Genomic DNA, 18,578 nt, shown 5'->3' on the forward strand with positions numbered 1-18,578 from the left:
TTAGCAAACACGAGACTTACAAAGGGTATAAGGCCATCTCCAAAGACCTTGGTATCCCAGTTTCAACAGCGCGCAATGTTATTAAGAAGTTTACCAAGCATGTAACTGTCATGAACATCCCTGGACGTTGGGGAAACAGGAAAATTGACGAGATGTCTTTGAAGGTTGGTGCGAATGGTGGAAAAAAACACCACATCAAACATCCAAAGACCTGAAGGCCAATCTGGAACCGTCTGGGGTCATGGTTTCAACAAGTCACCTATGCCGCACACTAAACATAGTTAGTAACATAGTTAGTAAGGCCGAAAAAAGACATTTGTCCATCCAGTTCAGCCTATAACCAAGCAGAGCTTTATGGGCGAAGGCCAAGGAAGAAACCATTGCTAAAGAAAATACATAAAAAGAAATGACTGATCTTTGCCAAAGAATACCTTGACAAATCACAATCCTTCTGGGAACATGTTCTATGGACAGATGAAACAAAAATAGATCTTTTTGACAATGCAAAGCAAAAGTTTGCTTACAGATGGTGCAATGAAGCTTATAAGGAAAAGAACACCCTACCAACAGTTTAGCATCCATAATGCCGTGGAGATGCTTTGCTGAATCTGGTACTGGAGGCCTTGACAGTATCACAGGAATGATGAAATCAGAGAATTATCAAGAAATTTTAGAGCAAAATGTCCTAACCAGTGTATGAAAACTTGATATAAGTCGAAGATCATGGGTCTTCCATCAAGACAATGACCCAAAGCACATATCCGAAAGTACACAGGAATGGTTGAAAAGAAAAAATGGACTGTTTTAAAATGGCCAGCAATGAGTCCTGACCTCAATCCCATTCAAATCGTTGGTGAGTGCTGAAATCTGCCATTGGGTAAAAACACCCTGCAACCATTCAAGAGCTTGAACAAACTGCAAAGGAAGAGTGGGATAACATACCAGCTGAGAAATACAAGAAGCTTATTGATAGCTACAAGATATGTTTGGAGGCTGTCATCAATGCCAAAGGGTGTGCAACCAAGTACTAATTATTTTGGCACATGCTTTTTATTCTGTTTCTTTGTTATAATTGCAACATGTAAGTTGAAAAACAATGTTTTATTGCTGTATTACTTTGGACCACTAATTAAAAAAATCACAAGGATAAAACTTTGGTACATTTTCATTTATTTCTGAAGATATTGTGCAGTCTATGAAAAAAATGAAGGGGTGCCAATAATGGTGAGCAGGACTGTATATATACATTATACATACACTGTATACACATTATACAGAGCTGATGCACTGCTATGTTTTGCACAAGGGAGCAGACAATCGCTGCTTCAAGTCCCCTAAGAGGGCTATTGAATTCAGTAAAAAGTGAAAAAAAGTTTTTTAAAAAATGAAAAAAAAATACAAAAATTCAAATCACCCCCTGTTGCACCATTAAAGATAAAGCAATAAAAATACAAACTATATTTGGCATTGCTGTGATCGTAAAAGTCTGATCTATCAGAATATAAAATAAAATAACCCGATGTAAACTGCATAATGAAAAAAAAGATTGAAATTCCAGAATTACGTTATTTTTGGCCTCCGCTTCGAGAACACAGGTGAGTTTAAATAAAGAGAAACAGTATATGTATAGGATCTACACCCGAGATTGACATTAGTTAATTACGTTTTCTGGGTTATAATGAAGTTTCATTCACTTAGTTTTTGTGCTGTTTAATAAAATGATATTGGTATACTAAAATTGCTGTCAGTTGTTAGTATTGAGAAAACATATTAGGAAACAATTAGCTAAAGTGGCCCCAAGATTTCGACTGCCTAGGGGCTCCCCAGGGTTTAATTTGCCACTGATAATAAAAACACAATTATGTACTATTTAATTCAATAAAGAATCGCAATACATTTTTGTTTAATGTCTGAAAATGCATCAGTTTGATTATACTTAGACACTTGATTTAAATGAACAGGCGGAAGCCGATGTAGAAGAAACATTTATTTTACTTCCATTGCGGACTTGCCAATCTCAAGAGGCTACATGGCAAAGTAATATATTACTAGGTAATGAACATAAAAGGCTCTTTCAATAACCAATATTGTTTGGCTTTTTTACAAACTTTTATTTTGTACAAAATAAATATATTCTTTATGCTTTATAGATAAATAAATACAAAGCTTGCAAAATACACAAATCTACAACGTATAACGAGTACTTTCGAGGGTCTTCCAGTAGCAGAATATGTAGATGAAGAGAACTTGTCATGGAATTAATACTAACCACATTCTGGCGACAGCGATACAGTACAATGCTCAGTAGTGAATTCCAGAGAACAGAATCAATACAGTAATATATATATATATATATATATATATATATATATATATATATATATATATATATATATAAATAAGTAAACTCTTCAGGGGTGGGTTCAAAGCTCCTCGTTGTTTTAATTATTTAAATTACATTTTATTCTTTGTACAAAAATAAAACCATTCTAATAAGATTATTAACAATAAATACTTTCTCATTAAATATTCCTTGTTATAATTCATCCTTGGGATTAATACTCAGTTCTTCACTTCTTCCTTTACTTTCCTGGTTTAGTGATCGTATGACCTCATCTGCCTGCAGCCGCTCCTGGAAAGATTCAGAGAAATAAATAATGTTATACTAGACAGGGACACACAAAGAAACCATGGGGAACCACAGCAAGCAAGAATTGCTCCCCTCGTACAAAATACCACACACACACACACACACACGGAGTGGGGCAAAAGAAACATGCGGAGCCTCTTTGGGGATAGTCAAAATGTTAGCATTAGCTGACAAATACCTAGAGACTCTCTGATTGTTGAATCTTCAATCAATTCTGGTCACACAGCAGAACAGAACAGGTTTCATGGCAATGTTCCTTTAACCCTTTTGTAACTAGTGAGCTTAAAAAAAGGTTAACCTCTTACGGACACAAGCAAATTTAGTTTTTGTGCTTTTCGTTTTCCTCTACCATTCTTCAAAAAGCCCAGGTAGCTACAATAGGTGCAGGGGTTGCAATCGCACCGAGCCCTGGAACCTAAGTTCCCCACAAGTTACTTTGGCCTATATGAAAAGACCATTACTGGTAAAGACTTGCAAAAATTGTGGGCCACATTGGAGCTTTTCTATTTGGGTGCAAGAGCTTCAAATTACGCCACTGAAAAAAGCCATTTTTGTTTGTTTCCTTGCTTGTTTTTTCTGAGGGGAGTTGCAGTTTTGACTGATACCATTAGTTTTACTAATAAAATGTGCTGAGAAACAAAACAAAAAATAAATTGTGGTGATAAAAAGCTATTCTGTCATCGTGTTTTGGGCTTTAGTTACACAGCATGAATTGTGCAGTAAAGTTGACCTGGCAATATGATTCTCAAGGTTGGTAGGATTTCAGCACTACCAATGTTTTACATTTTTATAGGCCTTTTTTTCAATTTCTCTATTTTTAACTGTGGAAAAATGGGCTCATTAGAATTTTTATGTTTTTTAAATTGTCTCTTCAGAGAGGAAGAGGACTAGAACTCTAGTGCCGCCTATTGGAAGTAGCAATCCTAACAGTCAATATAGACCCTTTAATGAGCCTTCTCACACGACTTAGAATAAAAGTCAAACCACTATCTCAGTTTGCAGACAGTCTGTCTGCAAATTGAGATTCTGGTTTGGCTTTTATCCTAAAGGTACCGTCACACTAAGCGACGCTGCAGCGATACCGACAACGATCCGGATCGCTGCAGCGTCGCTGTTTGGTCGCTGGAGAGCTGTCACACAGACCGCTCTCCAGCGACCAACGATGCCGGTAACCAGGGTAAACATCGGGTTACTAAGCGCAGGGCCGCGCTTAGTAACCCGATGTTTACCCTGGTTACCATCGTAAAAGTAAAAAAAACAACCACTACATACTTACCTACCGCTGTCAGTCCCTGGCGCTGGGCTTCTCTGCTCTGGCTGTGAGCACAGCGGACGGAAAGCAGAGCGGTGACGTCACCACTCTGCTTTGCTGCCCGGCGCTCACAGCCAGAGCAGAGAAGCAGAGCGCCGGGGACAGACAGCGGTAGGTTAGTATGTAGTGGTTGTTTTTTTTACTTTAACGATGGTAACCAGGGTAAACATCGGGTTACTAAGCGCGGCCCTGCGCTTAGTAACCCGATGTTTACCCTGGTTACCAGCGAATACATCGCTGAATCGGCGTCACACATGCCGATTCAGCGATGTCAGCGGCAGATCCAGCGACGAAACAAAGTTCTGGACTTTCTGCCCCGACCAGCGACATCACAGCAGGGGCCTGATCGCTGCTGCCTGTCACACTGGACGATATCGCTAGCCAGGACGCTGCAACGTCACGGATCGCTAGCGATATCGTCTAGTGTGACGGTACCTTTAGTCATGTGACAAGGTTCATTAAAGGGTCTAAAGAGTTCTAGTCCTCTTTCTCTCTGAAGAGACAATTTGCATATTTCCCAGAGGAGCATTGCGGCTTTAAGTCTCCTCACCTCGACATGCTTAACATGTCACTCTCCGCAAGAAGAAACAATATATGTTTCTTAAAAAAATGTATTTTTTTATTTTTCACTTTTTTTAGTCTTTAGAATGAAGTTGAACCTGTGACCTAAGTGGCCCCAAAAATCCCTTTGGCCTATATGAAAAGATCAATACTGGTAAACACTTGCAATAATTGAGGACCCTATTGGAGCTTTTGTATTTGGGCGCACAAGCTTCAAGTTATGCCACGGAAAAAGCCATAATTTTTTTTATTTCTCCTTTGCTTGTATTTTTACAGGCAAGCTGAAGTTTTGATTGATACCATTCATTTTACCAATAGAATGTGCTCGGAGACAAGAAAAAAAATTTAAAGTGAGGTGAAATGGTAAAAAAAAGCAATTCTGGTCTTTAGTTATACAGCATGAATTGTGTAGTAAAGATGACCTAGCGATACCAAACTTGTATAGTTTTTTTATTATTATTATTTCAGCGACTTAGAAAAATTCTAGCCTTTTCCAAGACCTATGATTTTTCTTTATTTTTCCATCAACGTAGCTATATGAGGGCATGTGTTTTGCTTCCTGAATGGTAGATTTTGCTGGTAAAATGTTTACATATACAGCTCTGGTAAAAATTAAGAGACCATCGCAAAATGTTGAGTTTGTCTGATTTTTCTCTTCATAGGTATATTTTTGAGTAAAATGTAAACTGTTCATTTATTCAATAAACTTCTGACAACATGTCTCTGAATTTTCAAGCAATACATTTTGTAAAGTTCATAAATCATAATCATTTAGAAAAACAATACTAATGTTTTAACTGAGGAAGAGTCAGAAATCAATATTTTGTAGAATAACCATAATTTTTAATCACAGCTTTCATGCGTCTTAGCATGTGTACCACCAGTCTTTCACACTGCTCTTGGCCCAAAAATGTAAGCAGTTCTTCTTTGTTTGATGGCTTGTAACTATCCATCATCCTCTTGATTACATTACAGAGGTTTTCAATGGGGTTCAGGTCTGGAGATTGGGTTGCTCATGATAGGGTTTTGATGTGGTGGTCTCCTAATTTTTGCCAGCGCTATATAATATATTTCAATTGCTTTTTATTGCTTATTTTTTTGGGTGATTTGGTGACCAAAAACAGCAATTTTGCTATTTAGATTTTCTTTTCCTTTTCTACATACTGGTTAAATACCATGAAATAATGATATTATGATAATGTCTGTAAAGCACTGTGGAAGTTATGCCGCTATATAAGTACACAAACGCTATATAAGTGCGTAAAATAAATAAATATTAATAGATTGGACTTTTAAAGACATGGCATTACCAAATAGGCCTTTTTCATTCCTCTATTTTTAACTGGGGAAAAATGGGGTGATTAGAATTTTTATGTTTTTTTTTTTTTAAACTAATTTTTTATGTGTCACTTTTTTAGTCTTTATAATGAAGATGAACCTGTGATTGAGTGCTTGTAGTATTGTAAAGGAGAAAATGGCTAATGAACTCAATTATTAATCTTTCATAAGCTAGTTCAAATGTGGTGTGGCAAGATGGCGTCTACATCCTGGCATCCTGGAACTACCCCCTAGAATCCTTGGAATGTGAGGTGGATACACTGAAGACCATATATGGAACAGACCTAGCATGGACCTATCACAGACTGATACAATGGCTGAAGCTGTGCAACGTCCTCTTCCTGCCTGCTACATGATCTTTTGTTTATACTAATAAAGCCCAGTTCTTTGCCAGCTCTTGCCAAGAGAGGAGTAGACATCTGACCCTGCGTCCTATGTCTTTCTTCAATGCATGCAATTGGCTCACATTTATTAGGTCAGGGGCAGGCAATCACCTTAAGAGATCACCCCAACAGTATATACTGCAATGCTTCAGATAAACAGGCAGGATCATACGATTTAAATGCCAGTCAGTGACTAATGGTGGAATATAATATGTTAATAGAAGTGATTGGAACTAGCTCCAGTCTTTGCTGTTAGAGGCAGATGCTGACTGTGTAATACAACCAGTATCTGCCTTGTGTGGAGCAGGCTAAGCCCTTTAGTTGGCTCCATGCACCCGCGCCCGCTCCATGACACAGCACTACATGGTTGGGCCAGAAAGTGGTTCAGCTTTCCGTTTCTTACATGCACTGATAGAGATGAGTGCGGAAAGGATAAAAAAGACTGTGGAGCTACACAGTTCTTTCTATGATTAAACAGTGCAATTTTGGAGAGCTCTGTCTGATCATTAAAGAGAATCTGTCACTAGATTTTAGAATACAAACTGGATACATAATCAAATAGATTTATTAGACCTGATGAGGCTGACAAAAATTGATGCAAGAATGGCCGATTTCCACTGACCATGTTATGTTAGAAGTCCATTTCAGCTCAATTAAATTTGAAGATTTGGTCAGTATTTGTCAACAGTATTTGTAAGAAAAAAACAGGAGTGGGTGAAAAAAATGCCGAACTGGTGCACATGTTTCTATTAGACTTTTCCTCTGATTGTTCCCCTCCTGATGTTGGCTTATAAATACAGATGTAAAATACTGACTAAATACTAAACGCGTGCACGAGGCCTAAGGGGTGGAATAGGTCTTCTGCCTGACCGACCGTCTCAAAGTCGACAAGCAGGTTTAGAAGCACACAGAGTGGAACTGATGATGTGGAACATGGAGCAAGATTGTTCTATGCTCCTCTGCCCTACTGGCCCCATAGCAGCTGTGTGGTCAGCTTCCATATGTATGTAGCACCATTATTAGCGCTGCAATGCTTAGTGTGAATTGTGGCACTTACCAGTTCTCTGTACATTGGATCTAGGGTGAACCAGAGAGCAACAGCACATCTCTGCCCACCGGTCACAGCTTTAACCCCATGAGGATTCTCTCCTCCTGAAGAAAATCCAACCAAGCGACCACATTTAGGCTTTATGGAAGCCTGTAAATAAAGAAGGTTAAAGTTATCTACAGAATCTAATATTGAGTCACAGCCAAAAGTATGTCTGTCATTTACGTGATACAGTTGGCAAATAAGATTTACAAAGCTCCAAAACGGAATTATCTAAATAAATGCTTTAATGTCATTTTATGTTCTTCACAGTTGTATTGTTTTCTTCATTTATGTAGATGTAAGACCTCACATAAATGCCCGATCCTTAGTTTGCCACTTGTATCCCTGCAGTTTTTATATTTTTTGTTGAATATAAGAGGGTATTCTTAGCTTATTCAAAAACTGCATTTCCACAGAACATGGCGGAAATGTTTGATGGGAGTGGGTCTCATCTACATCTACCCCGATCCTGTTTAGAAAGGTGGTCCATAACCCACACATGGGAATGAATGGAGAGTGGCACACACCTGGATATAACCATCTGGAGACCTCCAATCTATACATAGGTGCAGCACCAAGAATCTAATATATAATTGCCTAGAATACTACTTCCTGCAATTTGTGCCAACTTCCGTGGCTTTGTCCGGAGCTAATGTCCGGAGCTAATGTCCGGAGATAAGTGACGTCAACAGTGTCCAGTGTCTGATTGGTTGCCGCCTGCTGCGAGCGACCAATCAGAAACGTGCCGTACTGTGACACACTCCGCCCGCCATTTTGGTGTGATTTTTGAATTTTTACCTCACAGCAAGTTTCTACTGCGTGGAGGCGGGCCCAGTGACGTTGCTCTTCAAGCTCCTGCCGAATTTCGTCAAAAAAATGATAATACCATTTACCAAAACTATATATATTTAGTTGTGAAGTGGTTCAGTGACATTTTCACACCAATTTTGAACTTTTGTTTGGTGTTTTCTCCATATACTGCCTATTATTTTTGTTCTTTCTTACTATTATTTATTAATTGTATTATTCTTACATTTGAATAAATAAAGTATATATGGATTCTAGACTCCCGATTCTTTAGAATCGGGCTGCCATCTAGTGTATAATAATGACTGAGACATAAATACCTCTTTAACGATCAAAGATGCTTCCAAAAATAGAGTATGGTATTTTAACTATTTAATTGAAAGGGAATCTGTTGCAAGGTTTTTGCAACACTATCTGAAAGCAGCATAATGTAGGAAAACAGATTCTTCAGTGATATACTACTTACTGGGCTGCTTGCTGCAGTTGCCATACAAATACTAATCCATGATTTATCTGCAAGCTCTCTGAATGCTAAGCTCTGTATAAACTATGCATAGGCAGAAAGCTACCAATCAGTGTAGGGGGCGGGGTTGCACAGAGCTCATGAATATGGAGGACTACATGGAAGTAGGATTACTAGCCCTCTAGTGATAATCTACTGCTGATAAAATGGTGATTTTAGAAAAACTACAGCAGGTCACCGCTCAGACAGGGTTAATGCCAGCGTTAATGCCGCTATTAACACTGTGTGACCAACTAATGTTAAAACCGTCGCCCGCTCCATACTCTCCTGCCGTCACTGCCTGCTCCATACTCACGTGCAGTCACCGCTCACACAGGGTTAATGCCAGCGTTAACACCGCTATTAACCCTGTGTGATCAACTAATGTTAAAAATAATAAAAAAAACAAAAACCTGCTATTCTCACCTTCCGTCGTCCGATGATCAGCTCGCGCCTGCCGCCAGCTTCCATTCTCAGAGATGCATTGCGTACTTACCCAGAACACTTAGCGGTCTCATGAGACCGCTAAGTCATCTGGGTAATTTCGCAATGCATCCTGGGAATGGAAGATGGCGGCAGCCGCGCGCGTATCGGCACAACTTCGCTGGATCCCGGCGCGTAAGTATATAACTATTTTTTATTTTAAATAGTTTTTTTTTTAACAGGGATATGTGCCCACATTGCTATATACTAAGTGAGCTGTTTTATATACCGCGTGGCTGCTATATACTACGTGGCCACCGTTATATACTACGTGGCCACTGTTACATACTATGTGGGCTGTGTTAATATACCGCGTGGCTGCTATATATTACGTGGCCACTGTTATATACTACGTGGCCACTGTTACATAATAATAATAATAATAATAATAATAATAATCTTTATTTATATAGCGCCAACATATTCCGCAGCGCTTTACAGTTTAACAGTTTCAAACACAAAAGTCATAAGTAGCAACGTTAACAATACAATAATTAAAGCAAAATAAGACGACCCTGCTCGTGAGAGCTTACAATCTACAATGAGGTGGGGGAGATACAAAGTACAGGTGTGTATTTACAATGATGTATTTACAATCATGGTCCAGCCATCTTCAGGGGGTGGGGAATAGATGGGGATAGTGAATGGGCTACACACACACAAACATAACATAACTTTGATTAGTGAACGTGATAGGCCGCTCTGAACAAATGTGTTTTGAGCGAGCGCCTAAAACTATGCAAATTATGGATGGTCCTAATATCTTGGGGTAGAGCATTCCAGAGGATTGGCGCAGCACGGGAGAAGTCTTGGAGTCGGGAGTGGGAGGTACGGATTAGTGCAGAGGTTAGCCGAAAGTCATTTGCAGAGCGCAGTGGTCTGTTAGGCTGATAGACAGAAATGAGGGAGGAGATGTAAGGGGGTGCCGCACTGTGGAGAGCTTTGTGGGTGAGAACAAGTACTTTGAATTGTATCCTGTAATGAATGGGCAGCCAGTGTAACGACTGGCGAAGAGCGGACGCGTCCGAGTAACGATTAGCCAGATGGACGACCCTGGCTGCTGCATTAAGGATGGACTGGAGAGGGGAAAGTCGAGTGAGGGGGAGGCCAATTAATAGAGCGTTACAGTAGTCCAGGCGGGAGTGGATCAGGGCGACCGTGAGAGTTTTAGCTGTCTCCATGGTGAGAAAAGGGCGGATTCTAGAGATGTTCTTTAGGTGTAAGCGGCACGAGCGGGCAAGAGATTGTATATGGGAGGTGAAGGAGAGATCGGAGTCAAACATAACACCCAGACAGCGCGCCTGCTGCCGGGGTGTTATTATGGTGCCACCCACGGAGAGGGAAATGTCAGATTTAGGAAGGTTAGTAGATGGTGGGAGCAGAAGAAGTTCAGTTTTGGAGAGGTTGAGTTTCAGATAGAGAGCGGACATGATGTTGGAGACTGCGGACAGACAGTCAGTGGCATTCTGTAGTACAGCGGGGGTAAGGTCAGGGGATGACGTATATAGTTGTGTGTCGTCGGCATAAAGATGGTACTGAAAGCCAAATCTGCTGATGGTCTGTCCAATTGGGGCCGTGTAGAGAGAGAACAGAAGGGGGCCAAGGACTGAGCCCTGAGGTACCCCAACAGTGAGAGGAAGAGGAGATGAAGTGGAGCCAGAGAACAGAACACTGAAGGAGCGGTCAGAAAGATAGGAGGAGAACCAGGAGAGAGCAGTGTCCTTAATGCCTAGTGACTGGAGCCTAGAGAGCAGGAGAGGGTGGTCAACAGTGTCAAAAGCTGCAGAAAGGTCGAGAAGAATGAGCAGAGAGTGGTCACCATTACGTTTTGCTGTCAGAAGGTCATTGGTCACTTTGATGAGTGCAGTTTCTGTCAAATGTAGGGGGCGGAAACCGGACTGTGAAGGGTCTAGGAGGGAGTGAGTGGAGAGGTAACGGGTAAGGCGGGAGTATATCAGGCGCTCCAAGAGTTTAGAGATGAAGGGGAGATTGGAGACCGGTCTGTAGTTGTTTGTGCAGGATGGGTCGAGGGTGGGTTTCTTTAGTAATGGAGTAACGATAGAGTGTTTGAAGTAGGAGGGGAAAATGCCAGAGGAGAGGGAGAGATTAAAGATTGTAGTTAGGTGACTTGTGACAACTGGAGAGAGAGACTGGAGGAGATGTAAGGGAATGGGGTCGGTAGTGCATGTAGTCGGACGAGAAGAGGAGAGGAGCTTGGAGACTTCTTCTTCTGTGATGGGATCGAATGTGGAGAGTGAGCCAGGGGCAATGAGGGGAGGGATGAGAGTCACTGAACTTAGTTGTTGGGAGCGGATTTCCTGACGGATATTGTCAATTTTCTCTATAAAGTGGGAGGCCAGGTCACCAGCACAAATATCTGTGATAGGGACTTGTGCTTTTGGCCTGAGGAGGGAGTGAAAGGTGTCAAAAGTTTCTTGGGGTTGTTGGATAGTGAGGAGATCAGAGTGGTAAAGTAGGTCTGTTTAGCGAAGTGAAGGGCAAAGTTATAGGTCCTTAACATAAATTTGAAGTGTATGAAGTCTTCTGGTGTGCGTGTTTTCCTCCATAAGCGTTCAGCACACCTAGAGGTGCGCTATACATACTATGTGGGCTGTCTTATATGCTATGTGGGCTGTGCTATATATTATGTGGTCATTGTTATATACTACGTGGCCAGTGTTAGATACTATGTGGGCTGTGTGTTATATACTGCGTGGCCTGTATTAACGCATCAGGTATTCTACAATATGTATGTATATAGCAGCCACATAGTATATAGCACAGGCCACGTAGTATTTGTCTGCTATATACTACATGGCTCCTATATACTACGTGGCCTGTGCTATATACTATGTGGCTGCTATATACATACATACATACATACATATTCTAGAATACCCGATGCGTTAGAATTGGGCCACCATCTAGTAGTAGTATAACCACCATGCTTCATATTAATTTAAGGTAGTATAACCAAGTTTCATACTACTGTTTAGCAGTATAACCACGTGCCGTGCTACTGTATAGCAGTATAATCACCAAGATTAAAGCTACTATATATTGGTATAACCACCAAGCTTCATGATATTGTAGAGATGGTATAACCATCAAGCCTCATACTATTGTATAGTAAAACCACCAAGCTTCATAATACTGTATAGCAGTTTAACCACCAAGCTTCATGCTACTATATAGCAGTAAAACCACCATGTGTCGTGCTACTACTGTATAGCAATATAACCACCAAGCTTCATGCTACTATATAGCAGTAAAACCACCATGTGTCGTGCTACTACTGTATAGCAATATAACCACCAAGCTTCATGCTACTGCATAGTAGTATGACCACCATGCTTCATATTTATCTAAGGTAGTATAACCACCAAGCTTCATACTAATGTTTAGCAGTATAACCACCATGTGTCGTGCTACTCTATAGCAGTATAATCAATAAGCTTCATACTACTGTAATGTAGGAAACCACCAAGCTTCATGCTACTATATAGCAGTGTAAAAATCTAAAGGTATGAACTGGGATATAAATTGGTGCGTAGCAATAGCAGAATTTGGTTTCGGTTGCCAAACCAAAAAGATAATAGTCCCAGAATACGTATATAGATACAGCAAAATGGATTAAAAGATAACATTTAACAGAATCATTAGAAGGAAAAAAGCACAACCTAAAATGGTTCAAAAGCAAGAATGCTTTCACCAAACTATTAAAATGGTGCAAAAGATAGACCTGCTTACCACACTTGCAGGTGTAACTGACATGGAAAGCATTTGCACATGAGGCCTAAAATAACCTGATCAGAATGTGATATAACATCATATCAGACAAATGTTTAGAGCTCTTATCTGTTTCAGGTTCATATAAAAGGTAGATCAAAGAAGTAATGAACTTCAATGGCGCGACCTCGCCCAATTCAGGCTGGCAAAGGACCTCTGACAGATCTATAGTCCTATGAGGGTTTAGACATCATGGTGCTGTAGATCTAGCCTCATTCCAACGCTTTTTGAGGATGTCAGTAGGAAACAATAACTGCTTCCCAGCGCATTTCGTCTCTCATAGGACTCATCAGGGGAAGTAGTAGACAAATTTATAATCTTATCCTTGTTGGGGCAATACAAAAAGCCTCCTGCAATGCAATTGCAGAAATATAGGCTGATACTAATCCATTATGCAATACCATCAGAGAAGCATCTCTTTAGCTCCAAATTTATTCTGCTCTAGGACAATAAGCCTGGGCCTACAGCCAATTTCATTGAATACTATCTTCAGTGTAAAGAAGAGCAAGAAGTCAGGGAAGTGATGATATGGCCCACATTTCAACATCATCAAGTCTGTCTGGGATTACATGAAGAGACAGAAGAATTTTTGTAAGCCTACATCCTCAGAAGATCTGGGTTTAGTTCTCCAAGATGTTTGGAACAACCATCCTTCCCAATTTCTACAAAAACTGCGCACAATTGTACCAAAAAGAATTGATGATTTGAAGCTGTTATGAAGGTAAAGGATGGTAACATCATTTTGTTGATTGTTCTAAACTATTAACTCTTCTACTGTATTTTTTTTACAGCATTCTTACTTTGCAGTTCCTCGACTCTTGCCCTTAATTATTTAATAGAACTGTATATCTCAGCAAAAATACTGTATTTTCTGGCGTATAAGACTACTTTTTAACCCTTGAAAATCTTCTCAAAAGTCGGGTGTCATCTTATACGCCAGGTGTCGTCTTATAGGGCAGATGGGGAGTAATCTGCAGTCGCCACATATTGTGGGGGGAGCGGTCCCAATGACGAGGTGAGGGTGCCTCACCGGGAAGGTGTAAGTGAAGCAGAGGCAGAGAAGGAGATAATAGGATACAAAGGTGAGCCAGATGAGTGAAAGAGGAGTGTTTTTCTAGGCACAGCACCGCTCTCTCTCTTTTTTGCATAACCCTGGCATCCCAGACGCTGACAGTTTGCTTCACTTACACCTTCCTGGTGAGGCGCTCCCTCACCTCATCATCGGGACCACTCCCCCCACTAGACACTTCGACCGCAGATTGCTCCGCACCCACCCTATAAGACGACACCCGGCATATAAGACAACCCCCGACTTTTGAGAAGATTTTATATTTTAACTGGAAAAGTTGGGGGTCGTCTTATACGCCCAGTCGTCTTATACGCCGAGTATATTTTTTAAAGGGTACACATTGATAAAATGTACATGGTGGCGTGTTCTGACTCATAGAAAACCTTCTTGAAAGTATGTAAAATATCTGATATATGTTGGGCTTCCCAAAACTTTCCATTTCTGTTTTTTTTAATAGCTTTCCATTTTGGCTCAAAAAGAGTGTACAGATGTATCCAGCATCAATGTATTCTTAGACTCTGAGCAACACTCAGAACTTTCCGTAATATGATTATATTTTCTGACGCAGGCAACACTTTTTCATTTGCCCTTTTATGTAAAGTTTATGAAGCTGAATGTAAAAAAAAATCCTTCAGCAGTTACTGTCGATTAGTGTGAGTTATGTGTCAAACTCAGCATGGCTTTTGCCTCTTAACACCTTCAATTTTTCGCTCCCCTTCTCAGTGCCATTTTTCTGTCAATATGGCCATGTGAGGGATGTTTTTTTGCGGGACGAGTTGTACTTTTGAAATACACCATTGGTATTAACATATCATGTCCTGGAAAACGGGAAAAAAATTTTTTGCTTTTTTACCATGTTCACTAAATGCTAAAACTGACCTGCCATTATGATTCTCCATGTCATAGACACCAAACATCTCTAGGTTCTTTTTTTATCTAAGTGGTGAAAAAAATTCCAAACTTTGTTTAAGAAAGAAAAAAAAATTGCACCATTTTCCGATACCGTATCGTGATCTCGGGTCGAGATAGAGCTTTTATTTAGCGCGCCGAGCTGATGTCTTCAATGATACCATTTTGGTGCAGATACAATCTTTTGATCGACTGCTATTGCATTTAAATGCAATGTCGCAGCGACCAAAAAAACTTAATTTTGGCGTTTTGACTTTTTTTTCTCGCTACGCCTTTTAGCGATCAGGTTAATCCTTTTTTTAATTGATAGATCGGGCGATTCTGAACCAAATATGTGTATGTTTGATTTTTTCTATTGTTTTATTTTGAATGGGGCGAAAGGGGGTGATTTGAACTTTTATATATATTTTTATATTTTAAAAACATTTTGTTTACTTTTGGCATACTTCAATAGCCTCCATGGGAGACTAGAAGCTGCCATAACTCGATCGGCTCTGCTACATACAGGCGATGATCAGTTCGCCTGTATGTAGGTAGCTGAATTAAGCACTTGCTATAAGCACCGACCACTGGGCAGCGCTCACAGCAAGCCGGCAGTGACAACCATAGAGGTCTACAGGAGACCTCTGGTTATCATGCCAACCCACTGGTGACCCGCGATCACGTGACGGGGGTCACCAGTGGGCGGATTTCCGGCACGATTGCTGAAAATGCATGGTAAATGCCGCTGTTAGCGTTTGACAGAGGCATTTAACAGGTTAATTGCCACCTGCGGCTGTTTCAGGCACATGTCAGCTGTTCAAAACAAAAAGAATATTGCAACAGTAGAAAAAACATCGTGTATCTAACCTTCTAACAATTATATTATTTCAAAGAACAGAGGCAGAAAGAAAATATAGACTTACTGTAACAGTTTTGGCATCCATTTCGGTGAACACAAATTCACCACCATCAAAATCTCCATTAAGATAAAGTAGAGCACTGATGGAGAAAAAATGTAATATGGCATTAATTCGCAGTCAGCTCAGACTATTTTGACATCTATTGTTTTGTAGCATACACTGGAACCAGTCATTATATAATACACCATTTCAGATTCAAAGCTATTGAATGGTTTGGCATCAAGTTCTATAATAAACTAGCTATAAATAATGAACACACAAAGTATAGTTTTTCCTCAAGATGTCCCTATTAGCCCCTTAATGACCGCCGATACGTCTTTTAACTGACTTTAGATATAAGAGAATAGCCTCCCCATACAGGTGACAATCCAGCAGCTGTCTGCTGGACACTATAGATGACAATTTACTGCATCAGCCATGATCAGTGTAGTCACCGTCCATATCTGTTTAACCCCTTAGATGCTGCTGTCAATAGTGACTACATCATATAAATGTTTAAAAGAGTGTGGCTTCTCCCTCTTTATCCCCATCGGAACCCTGGGATCATGATTGTGTGGTCCTGATGTTTGCCATATTCACGAGCACATAGCGGCCTTAGAGTCTGCTGGCTACACTGACCTGTTAAAAAAGTCAGCGACATGTGCTAATTTGGTCTCCAAAAATCACCAATAGCCATATTTTATTTGCAACAGAACATAGAACACATTGAAGTTAAACATTTTCAAATTTCAACTGAAAAAAATTATTTTTAAAACTTAATGGCAACAACAAATCTAAAAAAAAGTTCAGAGAGGGTTAACAAAAGGCTGTAGAAGTAATTGATTCTAATGAAAATCAGCTGGAGGGTTAATTTTCAAGTCACATGACTATGTATAAAAAAATGTTAGAGAGGTAGAGTCTCTCAGAAGCAAAGATGGCCAGAGGTTCACCAATCTGTTAAAAAAAATGCATCTAGCAATTGTGGAATAATTTCAGAAAAATGTTCCTCAAGATGAAATTGATAGGAAGACTTTGAATATTCGTCCATCCACAGTGCATAAATTCATTAAAAGATTTAGGTATCCTAAGAAAATCCATGCGGACAAGGAACAAAGCCCACGGTCAGTTTTGGATGCTTGTGAGTACGGGCCCTCAGATGACACTGCATAAAACCAGGAATTATTTTGTCATGCAAATCACTGTATGGGCTCAGGAATACTTCCACAAATAAATGACTCCATGAGGCAAAGAAGATGTCATATACAGTTAGGTCCAGAAATATTTGGACAGTCACCGAGTCTTCATGATTTGGGCTCTGCGTGCCACAATATTTTATTTAAAATTAAACAACTGAGAAACAATTGAGATGTAGACTTTTAGGTTTAAATAAAGGGGTAAAACAAAAGCTTGCTCATTTCAAGAGCTCAAAAGTATTTGGCTAAATAAACTTTACAAAGTATTAAAAATGAACATTTTATTTATGGTAGAGAATCTATTGAAGGCAATGGCTGCCTGAAGTCTGAAAGCCATGGACATTACGAAACGCTGGATTTTCTCCTTTGCGATGCTTTGCCAGGTCTTTCTTTCACCTGACGTCAGTTGATGCTTGTTTGTAGGTCAATCTGCCTTTAGTTTTGTCATAAATATGTGAAATACATGCTCAATGAGGTTGAGATCTGGTGACTGACTCGGCTAGTTCAGAATATTCCACTTCTATGCCTTGAAAACGCCTTACTTTCTCAGTATGTTTTGAGTTATTGTCCATCTGTTCTGTGAACCATTCAATAAACCTTGCTGCGTTTAGCTGAATACAGCAAACTTGATTGCATGGTTCACAGCACAGATGTAGTGTACTGTAGTGAGCATGCATGGAGAAAGGCTAAAGAGTGCCAATGACCTGTAAGGTAAAACTGACGCATGTGCGGTACACTACTTTGTTGTGCTATCGGCATGAGCAGAAAGAAGTGCGCCTGGGCAAGAGCCCAATGGAGGACACTGTGTGGATGACATAGTACATGTCATCCACACGAAGCAGAGTAGGAGGACAGCAATTGTAAGAATAGAAAAGGCACCGGATCAAGTCGAGGGACGCCCATCAGACTGGACCACACTGTCTGCACATGTAATAAAAACTATTTTTGAGCCTTGCACAGCGGATTGGGGACATATAATAGTGTTCAAAATAATTGCAGCATGTTCAAAAACATGAGTTAATCACAAAATCTTTATACTAGTTTTTATTTGCTTGCATTGGGAATATTGCGCACTGTTTTCTAATTCAATACGTGAAGAGAAATGTATATAATTTTTACTACTTTACAGAAAATAACAACAAATGAACATTGGGCTGTTCAAAAAAATAACAGTATCTGCTTTTGTCTTTACAAACTCACAATAAGTACTATCTTTATGAGGATTTATTGTTTCTTTGAATCACTAACCTAATTTTTGTATATCACAGTTTTTATAACTGCTTTACATCTATGTTGCATAGAGTCAACCAACCTCTGGAACCTGTCAACTGTTATTGCAACCCAGTTTGCTTTGACTGCATCTCACAATTTTTTGCATTTGCTGGCTTTGCCTCACAAACAGAATTTTTGATGTCACCCCACAAGTGTTCTATTGGATTAAGGCCCGGGGATTGGGCTGGCCACTCCACATCCTCAATTTTGTTGGACTGGAACCAAGATTTTGCTTGTTTACTGGTGTGTTTAGGATCATTATCTTGTTGAAACCCCCATTTCAAGGGCATATCCTCTTCAGCATAAGGCAACATCACCTCTTCAAGTATTTTAATACAT

General features: G+C 39.9%; 1 protein-coding gene across 1 annotated transcript in view; it reads right to left on the reverse strand.

Annotated features, from left to right (window-relative positions):
- Positions 1 to 2,395: 2,395 nt before the first annotated feature.
- The window catches only part of P3H2 (prolyl 3-hydroxylase 2), a 329,435-nt gene continuing 313,252 nt past the window's right edge, over positions 2,396 to 18,578 (reverse strand). The window contains exons 13-15 of the mRNA XM_069727108.1: positions 15,799 to 15,874; positions 7,302 to 7,442; positions 2,396 to 2,632 (exon numbers count right to left, since the gene is read on the reverse strand). Coding sequence (XP_069583209.1) covers positions 2,537 to 2,632; positions 7,302 to 7,442; positions 15,799 to 15,874 — 313 coding nt within the window. The 3' untranslated portion in view covers positions 2,396 to 2,536. The remainder of the gene's footprint in view (positions 2,633 to 7,301; positions 7,443 to 15,798; positions 15,875 to 18,578) is intronic.

This window comes from Ranitomeya imitator, chromosome 5 (genome assembly GCF_032444005.1).
Source record: "Ranitomeya imitator isolate aRanImi1 chromosome 5, aRanImi1.pri, whole genome shotgun sequence".
Taxonomy (NCBI): Eukaryota; Metazoa; Chordata; class Amphibia; order Anura; family Dendrobatidae; genus Ranitomeya; species Ranitomeya imitator.